The sequence below is a fragment of the Dipteris shenzhenensis genome, chromosome 21 (genome assembly GCF_047967505.1).
Source record: "Dipteris shenzhenensis isolate YYH24624 ecotype China chromosome 21, Dip_SZ_1.0, whole genome shotgun sequence".
NCBI classification, from domain to species: Eukaryota; Viridiplantae; Streptophyta; class Polypodiopsida; order Gleicheniales; family Dipteridaceae; genus Dipteris; species Dipteris shenzhenensis.
In genome coordinates, this window is record NC_141616.1 from 42,725,870 (window position 1) to 42,742,675 (window position 16,806).

At 43.5% G+C, this 16,806-nt stretch overlaps 1 protein-coding gene across 1 annotated transcript in view; it reads right to left on the minus strand.

Annotated features, from left to right (window-relative positions):
* LOC147888878 (uncharacterized) overlaps positions 1-16,806 on the minus strand; it is a 53,789-nt gene that overhangs the window by 11,359 nt on the left and 25,624 nt on the right. Inside the window, exons 2-3 of the mRNA XM_087392489.1 lie at positions 16,014-16,166; positions 14,844-14,937 (exon numbers count right to left, since the gene is read on the minus strand). Of these exons, the coding sequence (XP_087248615.1) occupies positions 14,844-14,937; positions 16,014-16,166 (247 nt within the window). The remainder of the gene's footprint in view (positions 1-14,843; positions 14,938-16,013; positions 16,167-16,806) is intronic.

Consider the following 16,806-nt stretch of genomic DNA (forward strand, 5'->3'; position numbering starts at 1 on the left):
TTGGGGGGAAATGAACATACCTTCATACGACTAAAATATATCAATTTTTTAAACTTTAAAATTTTTATAAATGATCGAAAGAGCAAAGAAAGAAAAAGTGACATGAGAGAAGGGGGTTTGTAAGAGACATCGAAAAACAAATGAAACACCAACACAAACAAGAAAATCACTTTATTTTATTTTTTTCACAAAAAAATGTTAAATAAAGTGCAAGGGGGGATTTAGCAATGGCGTGAAAAAAAAACAGCCCATAAAAATGGAAAAAGGTGCATGTACCACCAGCACTTACTAAAGAAGGAAATCCTAGACATGACTAATTCAAAAACCCCAATCGGCCATATCCATAGGCAACCTCTATTTCGTACTCTGCTACATAGTCGAGTAAGTTGTACTTCACAAATGAAGCTAAGTGCAAAGTAAAGAAAAATCTAGAATCAAGTTTTACTTGAGAGTAAGGAGCATACCACCTAGAAATTTCTTACAACTATCTTGACTAAATCATATTTTCCAAAGGCAACCTCAGCATTCAGAGAATGCTTGCATTGACTTAGACCATACCCAAATACGTTTACTAACATGTTGCTTATTGTGCATGGCCCACAAATTCCATACACAATGTACTTTTAGGCATTTTAATCGTAGTGGATTGGAGCCCAATCATAGCTTCTCTCACTTGGTGATAGTCTTGCTTACTTGGCCACTTTGCCCCATGACCAATCACCCGTGACAAGGCCTTGCACTTCAAGAGGTCCTTAGTGCCTCATGGCAAAAATCTTTTGTGGATAACCACAAAGTGCCTTTCTGCTTGGCCAAGGTAATGTGCTAGTGAGCGATCTTGACTGAAGCTACTACGAAGAAGGCGTTGTTGAGATGAGAAGATATTGAGATCAAATGCCTCTTGCCACAATCCAACATTACGTTAGAAGGACGATAAAGCAAAATCATACCAAGAGAGAAGAATTTCAAAGCTCATAGTTTCTTACTGCTACGGAGTCGTCATCGCGTTAATTTTTGTAGCATTGGGTTATTGATGTTCAACCAATAGTCTATTGGAAAATGTAGGCGAAGTAACTATGTGATGGGTTGTGAAGGGAGGAGGAGGTTGGAGATAAGATGAAGTCAGGCTAGTACCATGGTCCGCCTATGCATGCTCCACCTTTTCCAACCCATATAGACTATTGGTTGCACATCAATATCCCGATGTTATTTAGGGAGACTAATGTAATGCCTCCAGGCTCCAACAAAAAGAGAAGGAGCATGGTAGGGAGAGAAAGGAAAAAGACACAAGAGCATGCCATTCCCAAATGTGCCAACTACATGGTTTCCCCCAATGCTGAAATACGGGGCCAAAATTACAAATGAACTTAGAGGACCATTCATCCCCCACCTCACGACTCTCTCTTCTCCCCAATCCCTATCTCCTTTAGTTACACCCCTAATCCCTAATCTCTTTTCTCTCCAATCCATGCTCTCCTATAGTTTATACACCCTTCTTCCACCCCAATGATATAGGGTGCACATGCAAGATCCCACCACAGTGCCTTCTCTTTTTGTCGGGACAGTAGAGAAGAAAAAGCCAGCCGCACCTCAGTCTAATAAAAAGAAGTTTCCTAAGTCAAAAGATGGAATTTCAGCCTCAAAATCCGAGCTGAAACCAAGCACTGAAAACCTTTAAAGGTCAACCTTAATTTTCCCATAAGCAAATAGCTATATTCCGCAAGGAGGGGAAATGTTTTAGGTGTGCAAAAGAGAGGCATGTGGTTACCCAGTTCCCTGAGAAACCTTCTGGTTCTAAGGAGCAAAGAAAGTCACCAAGATAGCAAAAGCCAATGGCAGGAGGACTTCCGAACGTTCTGGGCAGAGTTTCAAATCCAGAGGAAAGAGAGTCGCTACTTCATGGGGCAAGATAAGAGGCACTCATACTATATGATCCAGGGGCTATACACAATTTTATCTCAAAAGAAGATCTAGCCCTGAGGCTCGGAATAAAGACGAGGGAGGGCCCTTGATCCCACTAGATGTTCTATGGGGGGTCAACCCTATGCCTGTTACTCCCTTGATTGGGAAGCTCAGTTTTCATGTACAGAGTTATGTTGATCGGGAGGAGAGGATTTCGTCCTTTCTTCGATGATGTGATGGACTAGCTCAATAGAGCCTCAGTTTTCAGCATGAAAGATTTGAAGAGTCATTATCAAGTCAGAATTCAGCCACAGGACATGCACAAGACAACTTTCGTACTACAATATAACGAGCAGAAGGCACACCTGGCCTACCTGTGCCTCTTCTTGTGCCTCAAGCACCATGGGAAAGTATCACAATGGAGTTCATTTTTTATTTGCCAAGATCAAAAGCAGGCAAAGATGGGATTCGGACTATCATTGATAGATTCAGCAAGCAAGCTCATTTCATTCCAGTACATGCAAAACTACAAAGGCTAAGTCCATTGTCAATGACCGAGAACCAAAATTACCACTCTATTCTGGAGAGCTCTTTTTGATAATTTAGGAATGAATCTGAATTTTTCTTCTTCTTTCCATCCCACACATGGTCAAAGCGAAGTGGGGAATTCAACAATATTGGATTTATTGAAATGTTACGTGGCTAACCAAAAATTAGATTGGGAAAAGTACCTTCCACTAGTGGAATTTGCATCTAAGTGTTGGATTCATTGAAATGTTACATGGCTGACCAAAAATTAGACTAGGAAAAGTACCTTCCACTAGTGGAGTTTGCATATAATAATGCAGTTCACAGCTCCACACGTTTGCATATAATAATGCAGTTTACAGCTCCACAAGGAAAGCCTCCTTTAAGGTCATTTATGAAAAGGTGATTCTACTACTATCCTGAAGACCAAAGATGAGATTTTAGCTGCTGATCAGTATGTCAGAGACCTCCAAACCATAGTTGGAACCGTACGCGTACGGTCGTCCGTACCGTACAAATTCTGTACTTCTATTCCGTACGCTTTTTTTTTTTTGGCAATATTGGTTGCTAGGAATGGTCCTAAGCTGAGCACAAGTGCTCTCAAGAGAATTGCTTGGCAGGATGATTATAGTGAATGCTTGCAGAGGTTTTTCGTGCTTCTGATCACCGTGGTTGGTTCAGTGATGCTATCACCCATTGTTTGGGTATTCCAGTGACTCTGTGGACACTTGTAATTGTCAGGGGAGCGTGTGGCCTTGTGTGGACTGCTAGTAAACGCTCTTGGGTTAAATGCAGGTGTTTGCAGTGAGAACGTATGCCTATGGTCACATGGGTGTGATAGCAAAGCCCTGCAGGACTAATGTTTGTGATACTGATGCCTATTGAGACTGGAAAGAGCACTGAATGCAAGCGGGTTTGAATTCATTGTGTATCTTATTTGCTGGCTTTGGCTGGTAACATGTTCCCTGTGGGAATATGTTTTTGGTTTCTTTAAGAGATGGGTCACATGCAAGCAGTGGTTGCTATGGCATACGTCACATCTTTGGTACAACCTCGTGGCTAAGTAGGCAGGGGTTGGGAAATCCATGCTTGGAATGTGAAGTATCCTTGGAACCCCGAGAGGGAGGGTACATATGTGACCGCCATAGTGTTTGTTGTATTGTGATGCTAGATCTCTTTTGGGAAACAAGTTATTGTATCAAGATATGTGCAACCCGTAGGGTGAGAGACTATTGGTCAAGGCAGTCTTGGACAATTGAGAAAGCTTTGGTATGCTTTCTTTCTTTGCTTTGAGCAGATGGATGGCTAATTGGGCACAAGTGACAGCTATGGGGAACTGTGTGGCCAAGTGTGGTCACTAGTGACAGTTCCCGGCTGTGTGCAAGCTTCCTAGACTAGGGATGGAGACCTATTGCCATGAGTAGTGAGAGCGGTGAACGGTAAGGGCTATGCAAGGAATGTGGTTGCTCATTGGGATGTGGAATGCCTCAGTCATCGTAAGGAGTGTATCCTTTATGTAGCCTGGATTTCAGGGCCTCTCACTTAATTATAGAAATACCGAAAGGGGCACGAAGGTTTGGGGCCAATCTGTGTCTTTGTCTTGGTGCAGGGGCACTCTAGCTCCCAATCTACTACAAATACTTTTGCTGAATTGTTAATGTAACAGTGTTGACTGGTTACTTGTTAGTTTTACTGCCCTTTGAATTATTGAAGGCCGGTTTCATGGTTCTTATTTTGTGCTCAGCCTTCTATCATAAAATCAACTCATGAACCCTTTTGCTACTCTCAACCTTCAATCTCTCTCTCTCTCTCTCTCTCTCTCTCTCTCTCTCTCTCTCTCTCACGGAGACATGAAAGTCTAATGTAACTCAACCCAAGATTAGCCCATGGTTAATCGAGGTTAAGTCAAGTAATAGTTTGGCCGTGAGGGATTCGCTAGAGGAAGTGCAAACTTCCTAGAAGTTCCTAGGGGCAAATTCTAGGTGTACCACTAGGTCTTAGGGACAATGCAAAGGCACTAGAGGGGTCTAAAAGTTGGGCCCAAGGACTAGCAAAAGATCTCTTGGCTGATTTCAACTCTCTTTTTGGCTCTTGTTGCTGTTTTTGCTGCTGCTGTGGCTCTTCCTCCAACTCTTGCATGCAAAGCAAGGCAGACCAGTTGTTGGCATGCAAATCAAGGCAGCGTATGGCTGTTTGGCACGAACTTTTAGGCACTGTGGTGTGCATGTGATGCAATCCGTACAGCCGTACGGATCTTTACGGACCTAAGGTGAAGTTTTCAAGGCTTTTGTATGCACTTTTGGCACACATTCCGAGGCAGGCACGGATCCCGAAGCGTTTTGTGTTTGGTTAGAACTGAGATTCAAGGTTCGGATCCCAAGGTCGAGGCTTTAGTGACACATCCCAGCACTCCTGAAGCTCCTGGTCTGCAAAACAACCACACACAACATCAGATCTGAGCAGGCTGCTCACCACCCAACCGTGACATCTACGGGATGTGATCCCGAATCAGAAGATGTCCCCTCCGAGCCACGAGCTGAGCTACTGGCACGAACTCCCAATCAGATCCAAACCAGCCTGGTGTCCCATACCACCAGGTGGCGCTGTGAAGCCCCGGCTCTGCCACTGGGCCTTGGGCTACGCTAAGATGCAGGCGCGCGTCCGCGACTCAATCCAGGATCAGACCTAGCACCTGGGAACGAGACTTGCTCCCAACTGCACACTGAGAACTGAACCCCCTGGGCCTCTTTTATAGACTCGGGCCCCGGCGCCAAAAATAGCGAAGACCTATAAATAGTTCGTACCCTTGCCACTCAACCCGAGAATCAAGCCTGCCTAGCTCTAAGCCTCCCCAGGCTAACCTGAGCTAGTCCTGTGTACCTAGTACACGTCAGATACCAATCCGTGCACATGACATACTCCCCCTCCTCTAAGAACTCACTCCTGAGTTCGCTAAGAAATCTGGAAATGTTCTTTGGAGGTTTTGTAATGTCTCCCATGTTGCATCCTCCTCAACACGATCCTTCCACTTGATCTTGTATTCCGTGATAGTACGATTACGAATCTGTCGTTCACGAAATTCAAGAATACACTCAGGTTCGTGAGGAATAAAAGTCAAATCTGTAACTTCTATAATCTCATGAGGAGAAACAAGTTGATCATCTGCACCCAATACTTCTTTCAGTCTACTGACATGAAAGACTGGATGGACTTTAACATCAGGAGGCAATTCTAGTCGATATGCAACTAGTCCAATTCTTTTAATGACCTTGAATGGGCCACAGTATCTGGGGGATAATTTCGGAACCAAACCAGTACTTAGGCTCTTGGATTCCTTAGGAATTCGCAAATATACCATCGTTCCTTCAGAGAACTCTCTGGGTGAACGATGTCTATTAGCATAAAATCTGTCCCAATCTTGGACACTTCTAATAGACTCCTTGGCAAACTGCAACATTTCCTGCATATCTAGCAAGAAATTCTTAGCAGCATCATTTTGAATCCCTTTTAATCCAACCATAACTGGTGACTTAGGTTGAAACCCGTACATAAGCATAAAAGGACTATAACCTGTACTAGAATGCTTTGCACTGTTGTAAGCAAATTCAATCGTAGGTAGATAATCTTCCCATGAAGACTGTCTCTTAGATACATATGCCCGAAGCATGTCTTCAACCAACTGGTTGACCTTTTCTGTACTGCCATCAGATTGTGCATGATCCGAGGAACTCATACTTAGAGTAGTTTCCAACTTCTCAAATACAAGTGTCCAAAAGTTACTTGTAAACTTTGAGTCCCTATCACTGACTATGTTAGATGGCAAACCATACAGCTTGAACAAGTGGTCCACAAACTCGTGAGCCAACTGAACAGCTGAAATAGTTGTTCTTGTAGGTAAGAATCTAGCCATTTTTGTCAAACGGTCGACTATGACCCAAATAGAGTCATGACCCTTACGCATTCGAGGCAAACCAGTAATAAAATCCATGGAAATACTTTCCCATTTATTACCTGGAATCTGTAATGGCTGTAATAAGCCCGCGCTTCTAAGGCGTTCAGCCTTAGTAACCTGACAAACCCGGCAACCTACTACATAGTTCTCTATAAATGCACGCATCTTAGGCCAATAAAAGGTATGCTTCACAAGAGACAGAGTCCTATGTATACCTGGATGTCCCGCACTAGGAGCATCATGACACTCCCAGAGAATCTTGGATTTAAGGTCCAGAACATCAGGCACACAAATCTTTTCATTCCGGAACAGCAAGCCGTTCCTAATCATCCACTGACCTCCTACCGCCTGTATCCTAGGTGGCACAATCCCTGAGTCCTGGTCAACCATGGAATTCCCATCCTGGACTCTCTGCCAATAAGAACTGAAATGACTATCAGTTGCGTATAGCCCTCTCAAGGATTGAAATAGGTCTGAGGATATTTCCGTAAATGACAAAGCATTTACAAACTTAACCCGACTTAAGGCATCCACCACACTATTCAACGAACCCTTACGATAACGTATTTCGAAATCAAAATCCTACATTAACTCTGCCCATCTAGCTTTCCTTCCTCTCAATTCTGATCCATCACACACATATTTAATTGACTGGTGATCAGTCAATACAAGGAACTTTGAACCATACAAGTAGTGTCTCCAAACCTTGAGAGCATACACTACAGCATAAAGTTCCTTCTCAAGTGTGGGCCAACGATACTGAGTGTCGTCTAGCTTCTTACTCTCGAAAGCTACAAGTCTGCCCTCTTGGAATAGAGCTGCCCCAATCGCATAATCACTCGCATCGGCCTCTAAAACATAAGGCCGGGTAGGATCGGGTAATGCAAGAACGGGTGCTTCCTTGATAGAAAACTTCAAGGTTTCAAAAGCCTTGTTCATTGCATCATTCCAAGGGATCGGCTGAGTAGACTTGCGTCCACGACCTTTCAATATGTTGGTCAAGGGTGCCGTGATATGTGAATAATCACGCACTGACTTCCGAAGAAATACCGTAAATCCTAGGAAAGAACGAAGTTGTTTCACAGTCTGAGGGATAGGCCATTCTAAAACCTTCTGGATACGATCCAGATCAATGCTAATACCTTCAGAAGAAATCTTGTGTCCTAAGTAAATGATCTCCTTCATAAAGAAGTCACATTTACTCATCTTGGCATAAAGCTTATGCTGTCGTAGAACAAGTAAGACAACCCGAAGGTGTCCTATATGATCCTCAAGCGTCTTACTATATACCAAGATATCATCTAAGAACACTATAACAAATTTGCCCAGAAAATCCCTGAACAAATCGTTCATCATCTGCTGAAAAGTAGCAGGAGCATTGGTCAAACCAAAAGGTAATACGAGGAACTCGTAATGACCATACCTAGTCCGGAATGCGGTCCTATCTATGTGTTTAGCATAGATACGGATTTGATGATAACCCGTGCGCAAATCAATCTTAGTGAAATACTTCGCTCCGGCCAAACGGTCTATCAAATCATCGGAACGAGGTAAAGGATAGCGGTTCTTAATTGTAACTTTATTTAATCGTTTATAATCTATACACATTCTCCAGGAAGAATCTTTCTTCTTTCTTAAGAGGACAGGTGCACCCCAAGGTGATTTACTTGGGCGGATATAGCCCATATTCAGGTAATCCTGAAGCTGGATAGCTAACTCATCCTCCTCTACCTGGCTCATCCTATAAGGTGGTACACTGATAGGTTGAGCCCCTGGGACTAAGTCTATGCGATGATCTACTGCCCGTTCTGGAGGTAAACCTTCCGGCAGTTGAGCTGGGAATACGTCTTTAAAATTATCTAACAACATTCTCAATTCCCGGTGTTCAAACACACTTAATTCATTCTTGTTAATTATCGAAACAACAAATGAAGAAAGTGGAATCAAAACACACTGATAGACATCATAATGAGAATTGTGTAATATATTCCGAAGCTGCATCGCAGATACAATAGGCCCCTGAGAAGGGGGGATTTGATCACACTGAATACAAAATTGGGTATCCTTGTCTACAAAAGAAAGCGTATGCTCCGTCCATCCGATCTGAATATTGTGGGTTTTAAACCACTCTATTCCGATCAACAAGTCTACATGCTCTAGATGCATAACATAACATGTGAGAGCTCCCGTGTAGGCTTGAATCCGGATGGAAAGCGCTTCAACTTTGCGATCCCAAAACTGCTTCCCAGCTGGAAGCTGCACCTCGTAGGTGTGGTCGCTAGGTACTGTGGACAGCCCCATCTTCTGCACAAATTTGTAATTAACAAAATTGTGAGAGCTGCCCGGATCAAAGAGAATGTGAACCTGTTGGTCCCTAACTTCTCCATAAACGCGGAAAAGATCATGGGAACCAAACAACGAAGTATTAAAGGTACAATTACAAGAAAGGGGGCAGGTAATGACATTTACTGAAATACCTGTCATCGTGACTTGGTTGGCTCCCTTGGCTACGGTACGTGGACCCGCCTAGAGCTTCGGTCCTAGCACCAATTTTTGGTTCTTCCGCTTAGGACAGTCATTCTTTGTGTGGCCCCACTCCTCGCAATAGAAACATCGGCCCTCTTTCTTGAGCCTGAGAGTGCGAAGGAAACGGGCCTTACCATTCTTTGTTGGAGTTAAGCTTTTCCTGGAGGCGTTGTCCGTAGACTTCGTCTCCGCAATACCAGTCGTATGCTGAAAGAACTTGCGTTTGTTCTTTCCACTCGTATCGGTAACTGTGGTTGCCTTGGTACCGGCCATGGTATCATCATATATGCGCGCATATGTCATGGCCTCCTGCAATGTTGTGCACTTGTTGTTCTTAATCTGTAACTTATAGGAGTCTGGCAAACCATCCACGAAGAAACCTAACAAGGTTACTGGATCCATTTTAGTGGCCCTGGTTTGCAGATCCCTAAATCTTTGAAGATAAACTTCAAAAGTTAAATTTAATTTTGACATATCGAGGGCCTTGAGCTTGCCGACGATATCGTAGTCATCTTCCTTCTTCAAGAACTCCTTCCTGAAGATGCCCTCAAAATCTGTCCAAGTATCAGGCTTAGGCTGGAGTTCTTTCCACCAAAGCAAGGCTTTTCCTGACATAAATCCTACAGCAAGCTGAATCTTTTTCTCATCTGGATAGGGGTGCAATTGGAAGTGTACCTGCCACTTGTGTAACCAAGTGTCAACTACCTCCTTTGTTCTTGACTTTTGGTCACCTGGAAAAGGATCTGGAGTTATATTCGGGCCTAGCACTGAAGCCATGGCATCCACATGCGTGAGTACCTGTACAGTGCTAGCCAGAAGAGTGAGAGTTGCTTGTATCCCCTGGAGTGGCTGTGTCAACCCCGATTGATTAGCATTGACCTGCTCGAATTTGCCATCAAGAGCAGTCGTAAATTCACTGAAGGCTTTTTTAGTTATCAGGTCGTCATAGAGACCCTAATCCTCCTCTCCCACAGGAGTGTAATCCAAGTCCTGCTCTCCCATGGTGAACTCGGGATTTTGAGCATCAGACATGGCTGATATCTGATTTGAATACAAACTGAGAGAAATAACTGACTGCAACAAAGCACAGAGGAGGATGGAGCAGAAGAAAACCGTCCCGAATGATGCAGACGGACACATCCCAGCACTCCTGAAGCTCCTGGTCTGCAAAACAACCACACACAACATCAGATCTGAGCAGGCTGCTCACCACCCAACCGTGACATCTACGGGATGTGATCCCGAATCAGAAGATGTCCCCTCCGAGCCACGAGCTGAGCTACTGGCACGAACTCCCAATCAGATCCAAACCAGCCTGGTGTCCCATACCACCAGGTGGCGCTGTGAAGCCCCGGATCTGCCACTGGGCCTTGGGCTACGCTAAGATGCAGGCGCGCGTCCGCGACTCAATCCAGGATCAGACCTAGCACCTGGGAACGAGACTTGCTCCCAACTGCACACTGAGAACTGAACCCCCTGGGCCTCTTTTATAGACTCGGGCCCCGGCGCCAAAAATAGCGAAGACCTATAAATAGTTCGTACCCTTGCCACTCAACCCGAGAATCAAGCCTGCCTAGCTCTAAGCCTCCCCAGGCTAACCTGAGCTAGTCCTGTGTACCTAGTACACGTCAGATACCAATCCGTGCACATGACATTTAGGGCATATTTGCAAGCCTCTGTTCCTCTTCAGCTCTTTCCTGCCAATCTTTCGCTCTCTATTTGTGTTTTCTCTCTTCTCCCTTAGGTTGGAAGACACCTGCACTCTACTGGGAGCCTGGTTAGGGGATAGGCGACATCGGGTATTTGGTTATTGTCTTTTTTTAATTGTTATTTCTCATTTTGAAGTTAGCTGCAATGCATTTCTTGTGTTTGGAGTCCTTTTTGGTCCCCATAGGCTTAAGCAAGCACTCAGAAGCAAAGGGTGTGCCTAGGGAAAGACCAGAGGGTCATTGTGTTGCATGTGAAAGCCTTGAGGCTGCTTGAGTACAGTTTGCTAGTAGTGTGGATGCTCGGATGCCTTGCAGTTGGGTCAGGTTAGAAGTGGATGCCTAAGATTGCCTTGCCAGTTGGGTTCTAGTGGATGCCCAGAAGATAGACAGAGGATTTGCACAGAGGAACAGAGCAGGGGGTGAGCCCCTGGTGTAAAGCATTTCCATTCAGAAGCATCAAATAAATATCGAAAGGGGCGCCAAGGAATTTGGGGCGAGTGGGTGTATTGTGTACTGTTTTCATTGAACAGGGGCATTCTAGCCTCCCCATTGTTGTTGTTGAAGTTTATTTCTAAATATTGTTAAGTGATTGAAGTGCCTGAAGCTTGCATTGTGGCTATTCATGAGATTTATGATTAAGTAGACGAGGATTACTGCCCTTTAGTTTCTTGAAGACCGGTTTCAATGGCTCCATTGCCGGGATCGTCACCATCTTCCTATATTGGTAGTGTTGGGTGTAGGACACCTTCATTGCAATTTTGCTGTAGCCATCAATCTCAGCAAGCATGTCACACCATGAGTTGACCATCTCTGAGCAGGAGGGGCAAGAGGAAGACAGGGCATTAGAGAGTTTTGAGGAGGAGCATAGCATCAATGAGGGGCAAGAGGAAGACAAGGCATCACAGAGTTTTGAGGAGGAGCATAGCATCAATGGGTGTGATGAGGAGCAAGACAGTGGGGAACAACTTATTTCTCCTGAGCATGCCATTGAGGACTCACATGATGAGGTAGATGAGGCAGAGGAACTTGATCCCAATGCCCTTTTTCAGTTGCGAATGCAAAGTGTAGTGGGAGCCATGTCACTGGAAGAGACTTTCATGAAGATTATGCGAGTTCCTCCTACTACTATTGCTCCTCCTGGAAACAAAAAGACAGCTCAGAAGAAGCATAAGAAGACTCACAGCTTTCAGTGGACAGCCATCAGAGTGCCCAGGTAATGCCAATAATTTTCATTCAGTCAATCAAGGACAGCAAGTCCTCCCTCAGCCCATGATGCCTCCAGGATACTTTGGAGGGGGATCAGTTTTCCAGGCAATGGTGGGACAGCCCACAGAAGGGCTTGGAATGCCAGGAAGCTATTGTTGGAGATATCATAGTCAAAGAGTGTGGGGGTGTGAAGTGCTAGTGTGTAGTACTAGGTGATCTAGTACTAGTTTATGTGTGTGAGTCTTGTGTGAGTGCCATGTGTCATCATGGGACTTATCCCATATGCACTAGGTGCGAGAGTGTGAGTGAGTACTACATAAGGCTTGTACTTCACTTGTCTTGTCATACTTGATGAATGAATGCAAGCCTTCTTCATGTCTTCATTTGAGCATATATTTTTATATTTGTTATGTGTGCACATGTGTTCAGTGGGGACGCCCACCGTGACTAGAATTAGTCCACAATGTGTTATTCGCAGGCAAAGCGCTAACAATTAATGGGTGCCATGGTCGTACGCTTTAATTAATTGTTGCAAGTACTAGGAAGAGTTATTTTCCTGAGCGCTACGGGAGCCTAACAAGCATCTAGGAGGCGGTTCGTGTGACCAAGTGCTTCGAAGACTCCAAAATTGCCCTTAGTGGCATGTAATAGGACTTAGTCTAGATTTTAGACAAGTGGCATGTTGCCAATTTGAAATGAGCTTGAAGCTCTTGTAATATGGATTCACGTTGGATTTGGTATCAGGCAGCTCTACGCTAAACTTTTGTAACAACTTTCTCTCTTCATGAATAAGAACCTCCGGGGGAGTCCAGCCCGACGATTGTCATGGGCCCTAGTGTATCTGTTGAGAGAGGGAGAGAGGGAGAGCAAATGAGATGGGGGAGGGAGCCCTCAGTGGGTACAGGGACACAATCGGTTGTCGACTCCATTCTCTGTCTACCCTTATCTCCTTTCTCTCTCTTAGGTGCATAACGCTAATTCCTCGCTTAAGTTTTAAGGTCTTGCTGTGATTACATGATTAGATTGCCGTTGCATGTTACAACTTCATTGATCATGATTGGGCTTTTTGGTTCTAGATTGTGTCCTACGTTTCTTTTATGTGTTTTGGTATCAAAGATTAAGAGGGGAGCATAGGTGCCAACAGGAAAAAGAGCATGCCAACTCTATGATTTGGACAGGTGAATACAAAGATACACCTGATAATTATTTGCCCCTTGTATGCAAACACCAAGGATGATTTTCAGCACCCTCATGAGGGCCACACATGACTAGCAAACCTATTGCTCAAGGCTCCACCTTTGGCTTTAGGGACATACATCACTTGGCATTTCCAAAACAAAGACTATATTGAGACACACAATGTCACATAAAGCTTCCCCTCCCAATATGAGGAGTCTATCTATATTTTTCTGAGTTTTACATGGGCCACTTTTTATCCCTAGAGGACACTAATACTCTCTATATTTTTATGAGTTTTACATGGGCCACTTTTTATCCCTAGAGGACAATAATACTCTCTCTCTCTCTCTCTCTCTCTCTCTCTCTCTCTCTCTCTCTCTCTCTCTCTCTCTCTCTCTCTCTTATATATAGAATACATATATATTGTATATGTACACAAGGAATATAGTATATGCCCACATTTACACATACACAAGTATATGTCGGAGAAAGAACACACACACAGAGAGATTGACAAATCTATTTGTGTGTGAGTCGCGCAAACCCATATTTGGTGCAATCCTTACAATTTAGCAAGGCCAAAGATCATAGTCACCCACAAACAAGATCGTTCTGAAAATGCCTAATGCTGAAATGGGAACGTTTTGAAATAGAGGAACGTGAAAGAGGGAACGGGAACGCCACGTTGTATGACGCACCATCAAATCACATGGAAATATACCAAAATATGAAAACCAAATCAATTTTAACAGCTCGAAACATTCCATTTCAACTTGAAACTTTTTAAAACACACACAAAAATCTATAGCAAATCTAGCCTCACGCTTGAAGACTGAGTGGGTAGGAGAGAATAAAGTGAGGGCTGAGAGGATAGTATAGGCTAGAGCGACAGCTAAGAGGCAGGAGAGCAGGGAAATAAGCCTGAACACGCAGTTTTAGGGAGCAGTTTTGACAGTCACGCGTCATGCTAGATCCCAGAATGCCGCTGACTGCAAGGAAACGCGTTTCCCCAAGCGTTCCAGCAATGCTAGCCATTCAGGGGACATTCCTGCAGTCCCTATTTCCCCATCATGGAAAAGTGTTCCCTCCCCCCCCCCCCCCCCCCCCCGCGGTTCCAAAAGGGGGAACAGCATTCCCTGGTGACTATGCCATAGATCTAAAATTGGAGAAGCAATTGATGTATTTGCAGCACAGGGATGCATTGTCAACAACAGGGATGGCACATTACGAATGTTCGTTGACTAAGGTGCACCCAAAAAGGCGACCTTCAAGAAGAGGGATGGCACATTACAATTGTTCATTGACTAAGGCACACTCAACAAGGCGAACCTCAAGATGCAATCCTTGAAGAACAGAAGCACCTATCGTGGAATCTCAATAAGCACACGTCCTGTCCAAGATCGAGTTGAAAAGAAAATTGATGTTTTTTTCACTTGTAAAATCAACTCCTCAAGCAAGCAGACATTGTAAAACAAGGTGAAGTAACTTCAGTGGGCCTGCCAGAGATGGTGTGCACAAATTGGAAGCTAGGCGAGAGAAGAAGAAGAGGAGAGAGAGAGAGAAAGGGGGAGGAAAAGAAGGGGAGCAAAAGGCAAGAAATAGAGTGGAAGGAGAGGACGCGTGGAATATGGAATTTCTAAAAAAGCCTACAAACTAATTTCGCTTCTCCAAGCAGGGCCATCCTTACTTAGGCTTCCATTAGTTACGTGGCAGGCCAAAAAGAGTTTGCACACATGTCCAACTACCTTAGTTTAACTTACAAGTACAGCTACCAAATATAATGAAACACATTAGTGAAAGTTATCAGCATACTTTCTGGAAAAAAAAAAAAGTTATCAGCATACCTGGTCGCATCTCATTTGGAATATGAAGAACTCCTACAGTGTTTATATATAGATCCAATCGACCAAACTTGTCGGATATTTCTTTCGCAACAGCCTGAAAATATAACTTTTAGATTAAGAGCCTCTCTCTCTCTCTCTCTCTGTCTCTCCCCCTCTCTCTCTGTATATATATATATATATATATATATATATATATATATTTGTATGTTATCAAAAATCAACTTCATGTGCAAAGCACCAATTAGAAGCTACTGGGCCTCTTTTTGAGTGGTTCATATCCAGCACAGTTTCTTTACTCTTGGGCCAGTATTAAGGCAGCTCACTCCAGCCTTGCTAGAGGTTACTGCAGCTCAACTTGAAACAAAGTGGGAAGAGGAGCCGTGTTTTGGTTTCTTATATGCAGAGGACCATGCCCATTGTGATGACATATCAAAACTTGGAAGATACAAGTTGCAACAAAGGGGAAGAGCAGGACGCTGTGTGTGTTAGATTATATTACGCAGACGATGACACTCATTGACATACAAATAATATACCTTTGTAAGACTAGAATAAGTCAAATTTAGATTTTTTGTTGTTCTAAAGATCAAAAATGTTCACAGTTTAGCTGTTGGGGCTTCTGCACCCGCGTAAGATAAAACGATGTAGTTGAACAGCTGATCACCACTAGGACAAAAATTCAAAGAATTTGCATGTCCGCTAAGGTGATAGAAAAATATACCTTTGTAAGACTAGAATAAGTCCAATCATACAAATTTAGATTTTTTGTTGTTCTAAAGATCAAAAATCTACACAGTTTAGCTGTTGGGGCTTTTGCACCCGCGTAAATTAAAATGATGTAGTTGAACAGCTGATCACCACTTGGACGAAAATTCAAAGAATAATACTCTCATTCCCAGTCGGAAAGGCCATGACAAACAGACCATGCCCGATTAGTTGTACAGAAAAGAGTTCAAAGCATGTCGGGAACCAAAAAAGGGCATCAAATTAAGATCCTTCCTACCTCTTCCTACCAACATTGACTGACATACAGTAGCCATGTAATATGACCAGCAAAAAAATGCCATCACAAGTTTCAAAGACATATATTCAGTCCACTGTCAAAAACGAAAGGGCTTGAAATTTAAAAACAATGCAACGTAAGCCAACTTCTGTATCTTTCCCACATACCTCTGCTGTAGTTTCTTCTGTCACATCTAACCGCAGGACAGTCAGCCTTGATGGATTTTGTTCCCTTAAAGCTAATAGATTGTCTGCAGAGCCTGGATCTCGGCATGTTGCAACCACTGGAGACTCAGGATGTTTTGACAGAAGTTGGCGGGTCTGTAAAACAAATGTCCTCATTAGTCGAGAGACATTACACAGAATGCCTCTAAGCTACCAGCATGTATACCATTCAACAACCAAATACTTTTAAAGCAAGGAAGGCAAAGCTATCTCAGCGAAAAGAGTTAAAAACAGTCACTGCCTTTGCTAGTGATTCTCTCTTTAGGATACTTCAGGTCAACGTATAATGATAGTAGATACAACGCAAAATCCATCCTTTTGCCTAATCTGGCGGCTTGGCTCTTCTTCTAGCTGGGCAAGCCACTAACGGCATATGGGAGCTTACTGGGATTACGCTACTTCACTTAAAAAAAAGATAGCATTTCTTACCTTCTTAAGACTAGAATAATCACAAATTGAAATATCTAGCTTTGACGGAAATAACTCTCTGGTCACCATCTTCCTACCACTCACACAACAAAATTGTACTGTTTGCAAGTAGAAATTCCAACCACGTCATTAGCATATTATATTGCAATGCCTGAGTTTTAGAGTCCTGTAGCATCCAACAGAGGGCATTGTAATAAATTGCCTATTTTCCACCCTAATTTTTATGCATTAAAGCAAATGAGCACTGCTAGATCCCAAAAGCAGAAAATAAAATGGTAAGACTAACAGAGAATGGCCGAAGGAAAGG